Genomic DNA, 17,304 nt, shown 5'->3' on the forward strand with positions numbered 1-17,304 from the left:
TCTTCGATAAAGACTGTCCACAAAAGTTTATCATCTGTGTAGACAAATTTACAAAATATACGTCACTCAATGAATCTTCATCTTCGGTAGAGACAGTTCCACAAACCCGCTGCTCCACCAATATGTGATGGGGGGTTTCAAATATATTATATAATTATATCTTTTCTATATCTTTTCTATATTCTGATCTGCTACTATTCATACGACAACTATTATACTTGTGAGTAGGACGGGAATCACTCTTATGTTCCGCAGACACTAATTAACAACGTCAACCACTTCGTTTATGAAAAGAACACTAACTTTATTAATACACACTTATTTGCACAATATCAAAGAATACATCCGTCTCCTACCATTACTAACCCCCAACTCACGTTACTGCCGCGGTTTACGTCATTGGTACATTGTCGTGTCATGCTCACGTCACATTCGCGCCACAAATATTGTATTCAACATGCGCACAATACTCTCGCACCAAATCGTCTACAGTCAAGTTCGCACCGTCCTTTGTAACCTCTACTAGTCGTCTAATTCTTTATATCTACGCTATGACATGAGTCATGATTAATAATATTTCGCTTACTGTTCAGATGCCCCCGCCGTTGGTCGTCGACCCCCTACTATAGTATGTTATATATGTGGGCGAGAATATGGGACAGCATCTATCGGTATACATGAGAAACAGTGTCTGGCAAAATGGAAATTTGAAAATGATCAGCTCCCCCCCAAATCCCGCAGACCTGTCCCGGTGAAGCCACAGATCCTAGAGGAGGCCCAGCAGGGGATAAGTGGCAGCAAGACGGGCACATACAATCTGGACGCCATCAACGAGGCTGCATTCCAAGCAGCGCAAGCTCAGTACTTGCCCTGTCACAAATGTGGCCGGACTTTCCTTCCTGATCGTCTGCCTGTTCATGAACATACCTGCCGGGGCAAAGCTACTATCACAAGGATATAATTTAGTATAAACAAGATGTGTTATGTTTCCCATGACTAGTAGGCTCTGATTATGACATCATGAAGCTTCAAACGAGCTACTCACAATTGTTTACAGAAATTTTTTTTGAGTCAGCAGCCGTATGAAATAATGGAACTAACTTCTGCTTAAAGACATTATTTTTTTAAAAAAAATGATGTCATTATAAAAAAAAATACTGAAACGTTTGTTGCATCTTATAATGTGACATGAAAGTAAAATAATAAAGTACTGCTTAGAAAAATCTTTGAAGCAATAACTTTTGTGTTTTAACATTTAAAGGTTTTTAGTCAAGCAAACTTAAATATTTTGTATATTTTTTTTGTAAAAAGTTCATACTGTTGCTTATGTTTGCTTTAAAATGATTATTTTTTTGTTTTGTTGAACTACTAAATAATTCAGTTTTTTATATATTGTTTTGTAAAAAGTTGTTAATATTTTTAGTATTTTTGAACTGTGGAAAAAGTAATTTTCTTCTTTCCTGTATTGTTTTCTTTTTAATAACAATATGAGTGAGAATTAATGTAAGTATAGTTTAAGATTCAGATGTTTCAATATATTCTAAGTGATACCAGTGAAGTTTTTACATTGTGTATCACCTTGTATTTGATGATTTCTAATTTTTAACATTCAAGTTTCAATTCCAGTCTTATTGCTTTTAAGTTCAGTGTTTAATTTTAACCAAAAATGTTGGGTTGGAGGGGGGGGGGGGGGGGGTTATGGATAGAAACATTGAATGACGCATTTTATGAAGGAACATAATTCCATTACAAGATGTACACACCAATGTGCAAAAACCTGACCCATCAGTTGAATTTGGCTTTCAAAGAAAGAAAATTTATTTGGCACCATCTTTTGGGATAAAATTTCTTTAAAAGGTCCACCAATATTTAAATACATTCTTCCAATTTATCTACAGGGTGTTTGCAGGAAAATGTCTCGGAAGAAACAGTCATACATTCCTGGCCTGAATGCCAGACCGGATGATTTTGAGATGCCCCCACGACCCCAAATAGAGGTTGGTCAACTATTTTAGAGCCCAGTATAGCACTTATATGCTCCAACAACAATAGAATTGAGTGAAGCTGCTATTTTTGAACCCATCATATCATGCCCAAAAACCACCAAACAAGGTGGTTATAGAACCATTTTTGAACCCATCATATCATGCTCAAAAATCATCAAATGAGGTAGTGAACCAACTATTTTTGAACCCATCATATCATGCCCAAAAACCACCAAGTTGTACAAACTATTTTTGAACCCATCATATCATGCCCAAAAACCACCAAGTTGTACAAACTATTTTTGAACCCATCATATCATGCCCAAAAACCACCAAGTTGTACAAACTATTTTTGAACCCATCATATCATGCTCAAAAATCATCAAATGAGGTAGTGAACCAACTATTTTTGAACCCATCATATCATGCTCAAAAACCACCAAGTTGTACAAACTATATTTGAACCCATCATATCATGCTCAAAGATGATCAAACAAGGTGGTTAAAGAACCAACTATTTTTGAACCCTTCACACACCTTAAATCCACCATATGAGGTTATGGAACCCTTGTTTAACCCATCATGCATCACACAAGTGATAACAAGTCCTCCCCAGTGTTAAACCCAATCTGTGCTGATGAGGCATCATGGGATGATTCAGCTCTCTTCTGTAATTGTCACAGCTGTTTAGCTATAGCCCTTGTGGTTATATGATCATCTTAGTTGTATGATCTTAGTTGATAATGCTAATTGTTGATCTAGTGCTCCATTTCAGACAGCTTTTACATACAATTTAACAGAGCTTCATCATGTATTTGTTATATAAATGGGACTACTAAAATACATTATGTACCAAGTTAAACTATTTAAAAAATAAGCTTTTATTTAATTCAAAATGTTTGTCTTTTTTATTTGTGGCAAATCTTGTCACACAATCTTGACCCGCTTTTAATGTAATGCAGCAATTTTGTTATAGATACTTAGGTCTCTAAAGAAAATGTAAGAATATCTAAAAAGAAATTGTATCTACTTAGTAAATTAGTCATTAAAATTTATTTTTAAGATTAGTAAATTTAATAGTTTGAGTGGAGATAACATGATTCAGTACTAACAGTTGCTTGATATTTGACAATTTAACAACAGTTAAGTATCCTGATTAACGGGTTCACGGTACACACTCAGGTGTGAAAAAAAGTTTTTATCGCCAGGTGCTGATCTGGGCTTAAAGTAAATATTTTAAGTCTTTAAGTACTCACTGTTTTATTCAGACTAAGCTGAAATTTCATGCAATTATAAAATATCTTTTTTGAAGCCTTGTTCGGGTTACATTTTTTTGCTTCAAAACCACAAGCTGATACAGTTCGTTATAAAACTTTAATTTTCATTTGTCTTCAGACTGAAGATGATATCCTTATTGACGACTTTTGTAAAGGCAAGAAGAATCCATCAATGGTTTTGCATGAATACTGCCAGAAAAATAAAATTCCCTTGACCTTCAAAGATGAGCCAGTTGATCTTAAACAGAGGAATGCAGTATATGGCAAGTAAGTATAAATTTTGTCAAGAATAAATCAATATTTTGGCATGTTAGTGTATTTTTAAGGAAGTGTAAATTTTAGCTTGTGTGGTGGTAGGAATTAATCTTAACCCTTAAAGCTTTGCTGTTACATAATTTATAACGCGTAAGGCCATGTGGTACACGCTTTAAGGGTTAATAATAAATGAAGAAAAGGGGATCTCAACCTTTTCTTAAGTCTGTGTGACTACTCACATTTACTCAACAATCAAAAATAGCCTCTTGTATACTTCATACAACAAAATGACCATGTGTATTCCAATACAACACTGCAAAGACATATAATTGTTACATTAACACCTAATTTTACTTCTAATTATTTCCACATCAAAATCAGTAATTTCTCTGCTCGTAAATTTAAAGATTCATTCCTACAAGAACTTATAGAACCCTTCTTTAATTATTTCCACATCAAAATCAGTACTAAATTTCTCTGCTCGTAAATTTAAAGATTTATTCCTACAAGAACTTATAGAACCCTTCTTTAACCCAGTATGCATCATACAAGTAATAACAATTCCTCCCTGGTGTTAAACCCAATCCTCGCTACTACGAGAACACCAGTTCCTACTAACTTTCATGGACTGTAACTATATTTATCTATCCCATAACCCTGGGAGCATTGTAGGGTTACAACAATTTTTCATAATGCCTACCTTCTTTCACTGACCCCCCTGCAGCTTTTAATGTAAGAAATACCAATCCTTGATGTTCTCCTTCTAACTTTATCTTTGCCCCTCCCTCCTTTGCACTGTGCCCCTGTATGATTGACTGTCAGCTAGGGTGGGATGGGGTTAGAGAAGGGTTTTATGAAGACATGGCAGTGCAGTAGACAGTCTTCCATTGGAAAACCAGGCTGTCTCACATTACTTAAAAATATATTGATGGCTTGTTTTAAATCTGTTGCAGTTTTGGTTGCAGAGCCATAATAGATGGCTTAGCGTACCCACAAGGAGTGGGAACAAATAAGAAAGAAGCCAAAAATGAAGCCTCTAAGCTGGCATTTCGAGCTTTAGTTGGGCTTGATGATTACACACCAGGTATGTTAACAGTTCAATCCACAATCATATTTACGCTACTCTGTTTAAATTTAAGTGAGTTTTTAGCTACAAAAGAATCCTCTTTAGACCTAATGATCCATTTGGCAGATGAAGTAGAGTTCATTTGTTGCTAGACCTCGGTATATGAAGGGAAGGTGTGCACTTTGCCCAGCTGCCTTTACTTTCAGTAACATGAGTTAGGTACCTATCAGCGCTGGGTGTACTTAGGGACGTTCCACTGACTTGGACCCGAATTCGAACTCGAGACTTTGAGGTTAAGCAGCCTAGCGCTCTATCACTTAGGCCACGCAGTTCCATTTATAACAAAAAAACTTAATCCCAGTTATTCTAACTCTGTTTTAATAATTGTGTTGTTGACCATCCCTTATGGCAGTTCCCCTTAGTGTTGATCTGGATGATAACAGGTTTATAGAGGTGCGAACCTTAAGTGATATCTGTGAACGGAAAGGGCTGCGTTATATCAAAGACATGAGTCTGGAACCAGATCAGTAAGTATGACTTTACTAGATCTAGCATTTTTCACACAATATAGCAGCAGCATAACCAGATCAGTGAGTATGACATTACTAGATCTAGCATTTTTCAAACAATATAGCAGTAGCATAACCAGATCAGTGAGTATGACATTACTAGATCTAGCATTTTTCACACAATATAGCAGTAGCATAACCAGATCAGTGAGTATGACATTACTAGATCTAGCATTTTTCACACAATATAGCAGCAGCATACCCAGATCAGGGAGTATGACATTACTAGATCTAGCATTTTTCACACAATATAGCAGCAGCATACCCAGATCAGTGAGTATGACATCACTAGATCTAGCATTTTTCACACAATATAGCAGCAGCATACCCAGATCAGTGAGTATGACATTACTAGATCATGCATTTTTCATACAAAATAGCATCACATAATGAACCTTTTTATTGCAAACTGACACGTAATTTATAATTTTTCTATTAAGGAATCTTCAATCTCATAAATTAATTCTGTATATTTTTGAATGCCCTGTTTAGTGGTAAGATCGTCCTTTTCAAACAGTGCTTTTCAACATTACATTACCAGATGCTGTCTGTCTTATATGGTGGGCTAAACAAGCTTGAGCAATGTTCAGTAGCCAGATAGACCACAATGGGGAGAAAAAGAATCCAGCATTTCTCTCTCACAGACACACACAGTGTCAGCTGCTAGACTCATAAGTTTCAGTCAGACAATTGCTCAACCCCCCCCCTTCCACTGCATCACAACCAAATTACTTGAATAGGATGGACAGTATTGTTGAGGGGCTACAACCTGTGGTATCAAACTTGGGAGGTTTGGGTTGGCAAGCTGCATCTGGCTGTTAGATCACACCTTCCCCATAAATAGATGCTAAATGTCACCATATGGGTGGACACCATTAGATGAAAGTGCTTCATTTAAATAACCAACACTATACTCTGTTACACTTCACTTGTTTTTAAACTGTTTCAACTTATCTAAACTAAAAGAAAAATTTTCCTATCAAAATAGAGTAAAAAATGGAAAAAAAAATGCTTCTGCTGTTATTATTTTTTACGAGTTTAAAAGATAGAATTATAAGATGATCTATTGTTTTACTTAAATGTTTAAAAAATGCTACTTTTTTCATGCATCAGTCAAATTTGATATATTATTTACAGAAAATATACCTGCACCTTGGTTATATCAGGGTTTGATCCAATCAGAGAGACCAGTGCCGACAGGGAGGAAGCAATAATTATTGCCCACAGAAAAGCACTTCAGCTACTTAAAGGAAATGTATCAGAGGTAACATTCAAGTAATCTCTAAACATGCAATCATAAAAACTTAAGTGTTTTTTGAATCACTTTGATATTTTAGGTTATTGATATTTTAAGGAGCTTGACAGTGTGTGAAAAAAAGTAATAACAACTTGGTTTTTTTATCATTATAGTAAGGTTTGTAAAGAAGAAAGACAAAAAATTTTAAATAAATTATTTCAAGAGCAAAAATTACCAGAATCGGAAACCTAGAGCACACAAGTAATTGTGGCTTATGGTTAGTATTTCAAAAGTGATACAACAAAAAAGTCAGTTGTTCAAAAGTCAACAGAAATGCAGGCTCAAAGTAAAAAGTTCTTTTATAAGTCCACTGCATTTGCACAATTTATTACATACCTTTTTTAAATTTCTTCTTTTTGTAGCTTCAATTTTTTTCAAAGCGGAAGCTTACTCAGAAGTCAAAAAAACCTCTTTGCTCCTTGCCAACAATCATGATCTGGTCTCTCACATAAAACTTGACAGATGCCATTACAACTTCCTAACTCAAACTTCAACATTTTTTTTTAAATTCCACAATAAAGTGTATATCAATTCTGCCTATATCAAAAACATGCCTTTAATTTTTAATAATCATTCTTGCATTGAAAAACATAAAGAATTTAAATCTCTTCCAATTTTAGAAAAATGTAATGAGTGCAAGTCTAAAACAAAAAGAGACATATTCAGAAATTTTAGTTTTTAAATAATGCTAAGTTTTTAAAAAAATCTTAAGTAGGCCCAACCTAATAAAGATTATTGGGCTGTCAGACTATGAATAATATTAAAACTAATGTAAAAACAACAAATGACAAGCTAGATGTTACTATTAAAAATACTTTAAAATAAAATTTGGTTATCATATATAATCAGGCTGAATTTATATTACTTTTTTATTTCAAATGTCTAGTTCAATGTTATATATTAGATGTATGTAAATTGGGTGACAAAACAGTATATCTCAAAGACACTTATTTAATTCTACTTTTATGAATCTGATCAACAGATAGAGCTTCAGCCTGAAGCCTCAGCCAACGGAGTACGTCTTCCTAGTCCCAACTTGGCTTATTCCAGGGAAAAAATAGCCCTGGAGGCCCTCTATGAAGTTTTAAGTACTTTACCCCCAGAACTCCATGCTGTTGAACATCATTTGGCTTGTATATTCATGTCTAATGACTCCATATCTGGTTGGTTGAGTTTTTGTATTCAATTGTAACTATTAATTTTTATTCTTTTACTCTTAAAAAACTCAGTTGATTTGCAGATTTAAATTCTAGGTCATGATATTGGTAGAACAGCGTTTTTTAAATATTTTAAATAATATTATATTTACATTAGCTGTATTCACAAAATAGCAGGTTTAAAATACCAAAGAATTGCATTTAACTGAATTGCTTAGATGTTTAAGTCTGCAAAATGATTTGATGTAAAAAGTTTGTTATAATTAAGATACAATTCATGATTATATTTTTGTTAGCATATTTACATTTTTTTACAGAATTGTGTGCACAATCTGGAAAATGTAACAATGAATGGAATTTAGAAAAGTGCATTTACAGATTAAAATTTCTGGAAAATCTCTAGTTTTTTTTCTTTTGATTCTAACAGAATGTATATAAAATAATTAGTTTTTGCTAATTCTAACTGAGATTAAAGGAAAAGGTCAAGTATCTATATTTAAAAAGAAATTCTGTAGTTTTTGTAGTAGTAAAATTGCATTTGGGGTGCACTAAACTAAGTCAATCCATGTTTTCTCCCGTAATTTTCCCCATTACTTTCCACTATCTCTGTCATTATAATTTATTTTTAACAATGAGACTCCTGCAACATGAGCTTTATAGAGGCTGGCTAAAAATACTGGGGGAAATTTTGTACCATGATAAAAAATAAATAATTACTTCATTCACCAAACTTGAAGAAGTATGTATGCATGTGACATTGCAGTTCAGTAGTGGGCTTTATATAGGCTCATCTTTTTTTAATTTATAAATTAACTATTAGTTATCTTTATTTCATCTATATATATCAAAATGAAAATATGTCTGTCCTTTATGTGTTACTACACCTTTCATCCGATCGCCTTGAAACTTTAGGAAATTGTTAAAAATACTCATGGAGAGATTTCTGATGGAAAAAATATAAAGAAGGAGCTTCCCAGTAGGGTGCAATGCAATTTTTCCCTGTATACAGGATATAAAAAAAATTCAGTACACGGTATATTAAAAAAGTCAGATGTTGTTTGACATTGTTCATCCAAGTGCCTTGAAAATTTGGAGAGTTGATGAGAATACTCGTTTATTCTCCTGATAGTGCCACACTATGTCCCTGACACCTCAGCTGTTGTCAGGCGTATTCTACCTCACTATTATGGAAGGTGACTAACGTACACTCAAGGCTTTTATATAGCACGCCCTGGGACGTCTGGACGGTAACGTGGACAAATCGCATCCCAACAACTGTGATCCATATAAATAACAGGGTCATGTGTCTAAAAGTACTTGATTGGTAATGTGCAGATATAATCCTCTTAAAGTACTGCATCATCGGGCAGCAACGTGAAGGATGGGTTCGCTAACAGTTTCTTAAAATGATTAAAACAGTTTGCTTCACGGCTTAAACAGAAATATAGTCCTGTAAAAGTACATTAAGTAAATTAACTTGGGCAGTTGAAGCAACGTTCATTTGTTTATTTGATCTTGAGATATAAATGGATTATCAGTATGTGCCCAACTGCACTCTCTATCCCCTGAATCAAGTCAAATATCTCTCAGAACTATGTGGTTTCAAAGCCTAGAATTAATCTCATGGCTTTTGGGTTAGCAACAGTGTGCTTGTCCACATGACCACGCCCTTCCCTTTGTAATGTAATGTTAGCATTGTATTTGTTTCTACCTAAGTTTTACGTTGTTATGGTGTGACATTTTGTCTTGCTATTGTTTCAGAGTTTAAAGGTGAAGGAACCATTGTAGCTTGCGGCACTGGCAACAGCAGCATTGCTGTGGAGTCTTTGACCTTAGATGGCCGCTGTTTGCTAGATAGTTCCTGCCTGACCACCGCTAGAAGAGCTTTTAAAAGGTTGGTTCATTCCAGAAAGTTTTAGTTTTGAAAATGTAAATTGTTTTTACAACTCTCTGATCCTGTTCATGAATACAACTAAAACAGAATAATTTTTTTTCTATTTTTTTGTTCAAGTCTTCTCATTGAGTTGATAGAATTGACATAACAAAAAATCATTCAGCACTTAAAGAATTTTTTAAAAGCTGAAATGCAATTATTTACCAGTCTTCAGTTGAATTTAGTTTGACAAGTTTTTTTTAACCCCCCACACACATAGTAAAATTAAAAATAAAAGCCAATATTTATTGTTAGGCAATTATTTATATAACTGACTTCAAATTGACATATACCAAGGCAATATTTTTAGCGCAATTTCCATTCTGGAGAATTGCGTTTATTAACCCGTCATTTCTGGATGGATGAATGGATGGATGAATGTGTGTCCGCAGCTTTAAGTCGTATCTCCTCCTCAACGAAGCAATATCGAGGACTAGTTCCAAAAGCAATTATGTTAAGCAAGTTACGAGGATGAACATAGGCCAAAAAAATTCCTGGTTTCTTTCATGGATTTCCTGGAAAAGCCAAAAAACCTCGAACAAATGCACTTTTTGCTCCATATCTCGGCAACCAGACCACTTAGCGACTTGAAACATTTACCAATCGATTCCTGCCATAATTTAAACCAATATTGCCGAAGAAAGTTTTCAAAAATATCCTTTCGTTCGGTCACAAAAATTTTTTTAATATATTTTAAGCTGAGCGTCTTGTAGGCCTAGTTTTAATTTAAACTGAGCGTCTTGTAGGTTTTTAGCGCAAAGCGCTGAGGTTCGAAAGTATTTTTTTAATTACTTATTTACTTATTAATTCAAACGTTATTTTTGTACCCTATTAATTTATTTATAATTTATATGAGAGTGATAGGGAGTTACAATTACAAGGTTTTTTTTCGCTAGGCCTAATCATTTTTTCACATTTTTTAAAAACAATAGAGTTATATGACTAAAAACCATTGCGCGCCTACTGAACGTGATGGCACAGCCATGGAACGTGATGACGCATCTATTGAACGTGATGACGCGTACATAAGGAAATTGCGCTAAAATTGTCACTAGACTTTTTAATTAACTTGTTTATTTTTAACGTAGAAATGTTTAGTGCTTTTTGTTGTATTTGATTGTTATATATTATTATATTTTCAAAAAGTTAACTATCTTTTGATTTCCTTAGCACAGTTTTGTATTTTATATTTGCTCTACTCCAATATATTAGGTTTCTGGCTCATGAGATGCTGTCATGCTATGGGAACAAAGCTCAGTCCATATTTGAAAGGTCAGCTTCTGACCCTACAAGGTTAAAGTTGAAGAAAGGCTTCATGTTCCATCTGTACCTCAGCCACCCACCAGACGGAGATTATAAAGAATTTATTCACTGGTAAACTTTTAATTTCTTGTCTGTAGTTTTTTAAAAATTATTATTAATGTCCATCAGGTTAACATAAAATTAGATTTATTTAATCTTATACCCTATCCCGTGTAAAATATTACATTGATCACCACCTTCAAATGAGATACAAATTCTCTAAACCAAGCCTACTTCATTGTATTAAAGACAAAAGTTTGTAAAACTAGGCTGTTATGATCATGTTCTAGAAATTAATATCTGTGATTTTTGCTTTCATGTTTTTAAAATAACTTTTTAAAACAAATTAGCCACAGTAATACTTTTTACCTAATACTTTTAGTATAATTTTTAAAATATTAATCTGAATTAAAACTTTTTTTCCTTGATTATTAAGGAAATTGATTACTTCAGCTTAATAAAAAAATATGGATAATAGTATTATAGTTATTATTAAAACAAATACGTAGTCATCTATATTTGACAACTTGCTTTCTCTGATGGTTTTTACCTACCCATCATTCTCCATATCTTCAGAAAAAGTTTTACCACCTCCCCCCTAAAATGACATTACACTTCAGCCTCTTGCTGTTTTGTTAACATTTGTGATATATTTGTATTTGAATTAACACAAAAATGTCTTTTAAAAACATAAAATATTTGCCAAAATTCAATTTTTGATACTACTCCCTCCCTCATCACATATCATCACAAAAGTCCGAACCTCCTCCACCTCAGACTCTGACAACATATCTAAATATTCCCTAAACTGATGAACCGGGTAATATGGTGAACTTCTGTAAGTTATTTCTTAAAACAAGAATTTGCATCTTTTTATTTTCAGTCCTTCAACTTTCACCCCAGAGGTCAAAGCTGAAATCAAGCTTGGGGCTCATCACCCTACCTTTACTGATGAAATACATGGAGCACTTATGTGTAAAAATGAACACAGTAAGATGGAGTGTTTGGCTAGCTTAAAGCAAGGTTGTGGACGAGAGAGTTAGTGATATTGTACTAGCGTATTGTGACTGCAGGAGAATATTGTTAATGTTATTGCTTTAGTATGCAATCAGTGATATATATCTGTGATATATATGAAAAATATTCTGTAGATGTTGAGATGTAGTAGTATACAATGTGTGGGGAAAACAATTACACTAGCTTATTGTGACTGCAGGAGAATATTTTTAATATTGCTTTAGTATGCAATCAGTGATATATAAATATCAGCAATATATATAAAGTATATTCTGTAGATGTTGAGATGTAGTAGTATACAATGGGTGGGGAAACAATACTTCAGCTCCATATCTAGCCCTAACTGTAAAACCATTACCATTTAAACTTCAATTATCGTTATGTATGACTGGTAATGTGAATGTGTAAATAGTAAAGAAAAGTTTCCTTTTGAACCTGACAGGCCATGGAAGTAGAGTTCACCTGATTCTGTGACCCCAAAATATGTAGTGATAGTCTGTTCAGCACTATGCCCAGCCGCCTTTACTTTCCTTAACATTAGGTTGTCGCTGTTGCCTTGGTAATGATGTCTGCCAGAAAAGACCAATTAACCTTTTTGTTTTTACAAATTTGAGCGGCCATATTAAAACTATATTGTGTAATTAGTTTTAACAAGCAAATTCTACAACAATACTGATTAGATTATAATAAGGAATGTTGAGTATTTGCTATGCAATCATCAGTATTTTTTTTAGTTTCGTTGAGTACAGTGTAATGGAAGATATTGTATAAACTATCGTCTTGTTGCATAAAAATCATTTATTGACATTCCCAAAACTTATTTTGGGAAATGTCTTACGGTAATAAACTAATTTTAATCATTAAAAATATACCTGACCCTGAAAAAACAAACACCTGAAAATAATAACTTAATTGTAAAGGCAGCCAACACAAAGCCTGCCATTTAGCCCGCTGCGTATTTGAATTGGAAGAACTCCAGCAAACAAAACATTTGTGCTGAGCAGTCAATCGCAACACAACAACACTCCTTAAAATCTAACAGTTATAGAATCACAGCCATTTAAAAAAAATTTGTTTTTTTCAAAACTCATTTTCAAGCCTACCGATTATGTTTGATAATTATAATTGGTATAAAGTTAAAGGTAAATAACTGCAGGTTTTAATTGTTTAAGTCATCTTGAACAATAACAAAGTTTAAAATCTTAGACGACACTCTAAATTGAGTCAGTTAACTGTCATGGCGGAGATAGATAGAATTAGACTAGACTAGTAGAGGTTACTTAGGACAGTATAAACTTGACGGTAGACGATTTGGTGCGAGAGTATTGTGCGCGTGTTTAATAAAATATTTGTGTCGTGAGCATGACGCGACAATGTTACCGATGACGTAGGACGCAGCAGTGAAGACAGTTGGGGGTTAGACATTATAGAAAAAGGACGTGTTTTGATATTGTGTAATAGATCTATAAGTGTGTGATAATAAAGTAAATGCTATTTCATGAACTAAGTTGTTAATATCGTTAGTGTCTGTGGAAAATAAGAGTGTTCCCGACCTCCTTCACAAGTTTAATAGTTGCAGTGTTAATAATAGCAGTATTTAGAATATAGATTATATATAATACATACTTAATCACAGTAACCTTCAGAGCTGAGTGGACTCTGGAACTAAATGGCTTATTGATAAGGACCAATTATTGCCCACCTAAGATTTAGACCGCCATCTCATCCAATGTTTCAGGGATGCTAGAGAGGACATCCCAGATGCCAGATTTCAAGTCCTTGAATGATGTCCTTAAGACCAATGAGATGTGGGTCATGTCCTCCTCCGACAAGCTACTCCGATGGAATGTTCTAGGTCTGCAGGGGGCAGCCTTGTCTCATTTTATCGATCCTGTTTACATCACCTCCATCTCACTAGGTTAGTATTCTTTTATCTAAACTTATATTTAAAAACATCAACAGCTGTTTACAGCATTACATTGGCTTGTTTTTGATTAACCTTTTGAACCAGAGAAACAGCTTTTTTGGTCTGTGTGCAAAAACTCATACCCTATCAAAAAGATATTTTAGTCACACATTACTACATTGAGAGAGTCTATACGTTGAAACATACATGAAAAACAGTCACAATGGGATATTAGTCCTATAGTAAGCTACAGTGATGTCTGTGCCCATCTGTTTTTCTGTATATGCTTCCATTACCTTTGTCCTTCCAAGAACAAATTACAAGAAACTGTTGTTTCTTCTTCTTTGTTCTTAATTTTAGTGTTGGGATTCCCTCCAACACATTAAGTATTACATGTCAACTGGTTATGCACCATGTACGCTGTTGACTCCCATTTCAGCTTGCTTTTCTCTCTGGATTTTCTTCCACAGCCGTTGTCCAACTAAGAACAAACTACAAGGCAGCAGTTGTTTCTTTTTCTTAATATTAGTGTTGGAAGAGATTCGCTCCAACACAATAAAGCAGGGGTCTCCATACTACGGCCCACAGGGCCTGGATGTGGCCCGCGTAGTCCTCTCATCCGGCCCGCAGAGATCTTTTTGTCCACGGAAAATTTTTTTTGTTGCTGATGGCTGATGAACTTTGCCCAGAAAAATCAAAGACATGTTTGGAAGAAACTGGCCCCCGAACTGAAATTTGATAGTTAATGCGGCCCTCGGACTGAAAAGTTTGGAGACCCCTGCAATAAAGTATAGGTGTCAACTGGTTATGCACCATATAGGCTGTTGACTCCAATTTCAGCCTGCTTTTCCTTTTGGATTTGTTCCCATAGCTTTGGCCAACCAAGAACAAACTACAAGGCAACAGTTGTTTGAATTTGGAGTTGTCTCTTCTAGAAGAGTGGCTGTCCCCAGCTGTCGAGTCTCATCTGCCATGGGGTTTGAACTTGACACTTTTTGGTTTAACAACCATGAGCTTTACCGACTTGACCATACCGACGTCAGCAGTTGTTTGATTTAGTTTTCTCTCCTAGAAGGGTTGCTGTCCCTAGCTAACAATCCTCATCTGCCTGGGGGTTTGAAACTGTGGAATTTTGGTTAGCAATCGTGTGCTCTCCAACCAACAATGCCATGTTATATCAAATTCTGTAGATCTAAAATGGTGTATGTCATTCATAGATATATTGTGGTGGACCTGTGATTAAAAAGGGGTTTTGATGTATATTATTGGATCTAAACTAGTTTAAATAATGTGGTAAGTGTATAGTTGTACTGATAAACACTTAAAAAGATTAAAAGTTCAACAGTTCTATAAACATTTCAACAACTTCCAGGCTTATCTGTGATTGATGTTTGATGGAAAAAATCAGTAGGTGAATGTCTTCCCAAGCAACCCAGGATAACATTTATATCTTACACATTTTCCCTGCTCAATTCATTGATTTTTTCCAACTTATATTCCATGGGATGTCAAGGTCAGAGCGTATGAATGTTAACCCAAAATCTTGAGTTCAGATTTGGGGCTTGAGTGTAGGACTTTGAGCCCATCCTGCTCTGACAGGAACATGACTTACATATTTGGGAAAGTAAATGCATCTGGGCATAGTGACAATTACACCACCTATATAAATGCTGAGGTCAAAGAAAGAGGTGAACTCAACTCTATCTGCCCCATGGGCCGCCAAGTTTTTAAGGGTTACTTTACTTACTTACATGACTGTTATTTTTCAGGCTACAATAAACTGAATGACCATGGTCACTTGTCCAGAGCTGTTTGCTGCAGACTCTACAATGAAATGCAAGATGACTTGCCACCACCCTACACAATAAACCACCCATGCCTTGCCTTCAGCCCATCAACTCCAAGAACCCACTTTGTCCAGGGAGAGAGTCAGAGTGCCTTGTCGCTGAATTGGAATCGTCATGACCGAGCGGTAGAGATTACAGATGGACTGAAAGGCCGCAGTGATCCTTCGTAAGTTGCCTTCTTAACTTTTGGGTATAATATTGTATGGGATGGCATGGTTGGATGATAGAGCGCATAGGATGCACTTTAGCCTAGTCAGCTAAGATGGGGATCTGACTCATGTCAGGGAAAGTAAAGCCTGCTTTGCGCACTAGCCCTCATTAGGTGAGGTCACACAAACAGGTCGACTGTACTTGAACTGCACAATGGACTGCCAGGTTAAAAAATAAACCGGGAGTGATCTCCCCTAAACTTTCTCGAATATTCTAATACGAGCCGGCCCGCGGCATAACATACGCCGCTATTTAGTTGTTGTTTTTCTACTTTTCAGTAATTCATAATTTGTGAATTCGACAGTACCAACGCTGCCACTGAAAATATTTCTTTAAAACATTATAAGTAGCTCGTTAAGGACGATACCACCCCCCCCCCTCCCCCCCCCTCCGTTAAAGTAAACTCCACTTAGTAACCCCCCTACGTTTAAAATCGTTTCAAACTAAATTATCTGCCCCTAATAGCCGTCACTAAACCTGGCTCTGCTTGTAAACATTTCAAGTGAACACAGCTCACCAGACTATGTAGGGGTGGGGGTGGTAGGGAGTGCGTTTTACAGCTTGTTTTCTAGCGTCTCCCAGAAGAGAATTATATATATAGATAACACTACGGGGGATGGCAACTCGGGATATAGACTTCTAGACATGATTTTTAATCCATTTTAATTACTCAAATTTTTTAAAATAGAATATAATCTCGTAGAAAAAAGAAATGCACACCAAGTGAACGCTAAATAAAGATGTGCATAATAGTGCGCAATATTATTAGTACTTTATAAATTTACATGCGTTTTTTAAGAAATCGGAAATAGTGTAAATAACTACTTCCGGTCAACAGAAATTACTCAAAATTTGACACAAGGTAGAGAATTAGATCTTTTACTTACATATCAAATTTCATTTATCTATCTGAAATAGTACTCAAGTTATAGGCTTTTGAAAAATTCAAAGTAGAAAAAGTACCACTTCCGGTTATCGGAAATCGCTCAAAAGTTGATACGGATCTACGATTTTGATAAAATACTTATGTATGAAATTTCATCAACCTAGCTGTAACGGTACTCAAGTTATCGTGTTTACACACAGACACACACACACACACAGACATACGGACAAGATTGCAAAATTATGTTTTTCCGTATCAGTGAGATGTAAAACGTCGAGATTTGCAAAAATCTCAATTTTTTTTTTTTTGCACGATTACAAGACTTTCTCTATACTTCGTATATACGAGAAAGTAAAAAGGTAACGTTCATTATAACGTTATAATTTAATTGTAAGGATGAACTTAAAACATTGAATATGTGAGAATTTTCAATTTTCCATGTCAATAGTTTTTCATAAATGAATACACTTGAAATGAAATTTGATTCACTCAAATATTGTCATCTCTACTTTAATTAATCTCTACAATGCAAAAGCTTTAAAAGCATATAAATCATTTCCCTTTAAACTTTCTTAGACTGTAAGTATTGTATACCTG

General features: G+C 34.9%; 1 protein-coding gene across 8 annotated transcripts in view; it reads left to right on the forward strand.

Annotated features, from left to right (window-relative positions):
• LOC131947527 (adenosine deaminase domain-containing protein 1) overlaps positions 1 to 17,304 on the forward strand; it is a 32,581-nt gene that overhangs the window by 11,076 nt on the left and 4,201 nt on the right. For 5 of the 8 annotated variants that reach the window (XM_059308798.1, XM_059308801.1, XM_059308808.1 and 2 more), the window contains exons 2-12: positions 1,899 to 1,997; positions 3,381 to 3,529; positions 4,471 to 4,601; positions 4,996 to 5,110; positions 6,290 to 6,416; positions 7,432 to 7,612; positions 9,368 to 9,500; positions 10,752 to 10,913; positions 11,725 to 11,831; positions 13,597 to 13,776; positions 15,534 to 15,777. In XM_059308798.1, coding sequence (XP_059164781.1) covers positions 1,914 to 1,997; positions 3,381 to 3,529; positions 4,471 to 4,601; positions 4,996 to 5,110; positions 6,290 to 6,416; positions 7,432 to 7,612; positions 9,368 to 9,500; positions 10,752 to 10,913; positions 11,725 to 11,831; positions 13,597 to 13,776; positions 15,534 to 15,777 — 1,613 coding nt within the window. In that variant the 5' untranslated portion in view covers positions 1,899 to 1,913. Of the gene's footprint in view, positions 1 to 593; positions 1,209 to 1,465; positions 1,504 to 1,898; positions 1,998 to 3,380; positions 3,530 to 4,470; positions 4,602 to 4,995; positions 5,111 to 6,289; positions 6,417 to 7,431; positions 7,613 to 9,367; positions 9,501 to 10,751; positions 10,914 to 11,724; positions 11,832 to 13,596; positions 13,777 to 15,533; positions 15,778 to 17,304 lie in introns of those variants that run through there. The other 3 variants (XM_059308820.1, XM_059308781.1, XM_059308773.1) reach the window with 3 other exon arrangements.

This window comes from Physella acuta, unplaced genomic scaffold, assembly GCF_028476545.2.
Source record: "Physella acuta isolate Inbredline_101_S28 unplaced genomic scaffold, ASM2847654v3 ptg000057l, whole genome shotgun sequence".
Taxonomy (NCBI): Eukaryota; Metazoa; Mollusca; class Gastropoda; family Physidae; genus Physella; species Physella acuta.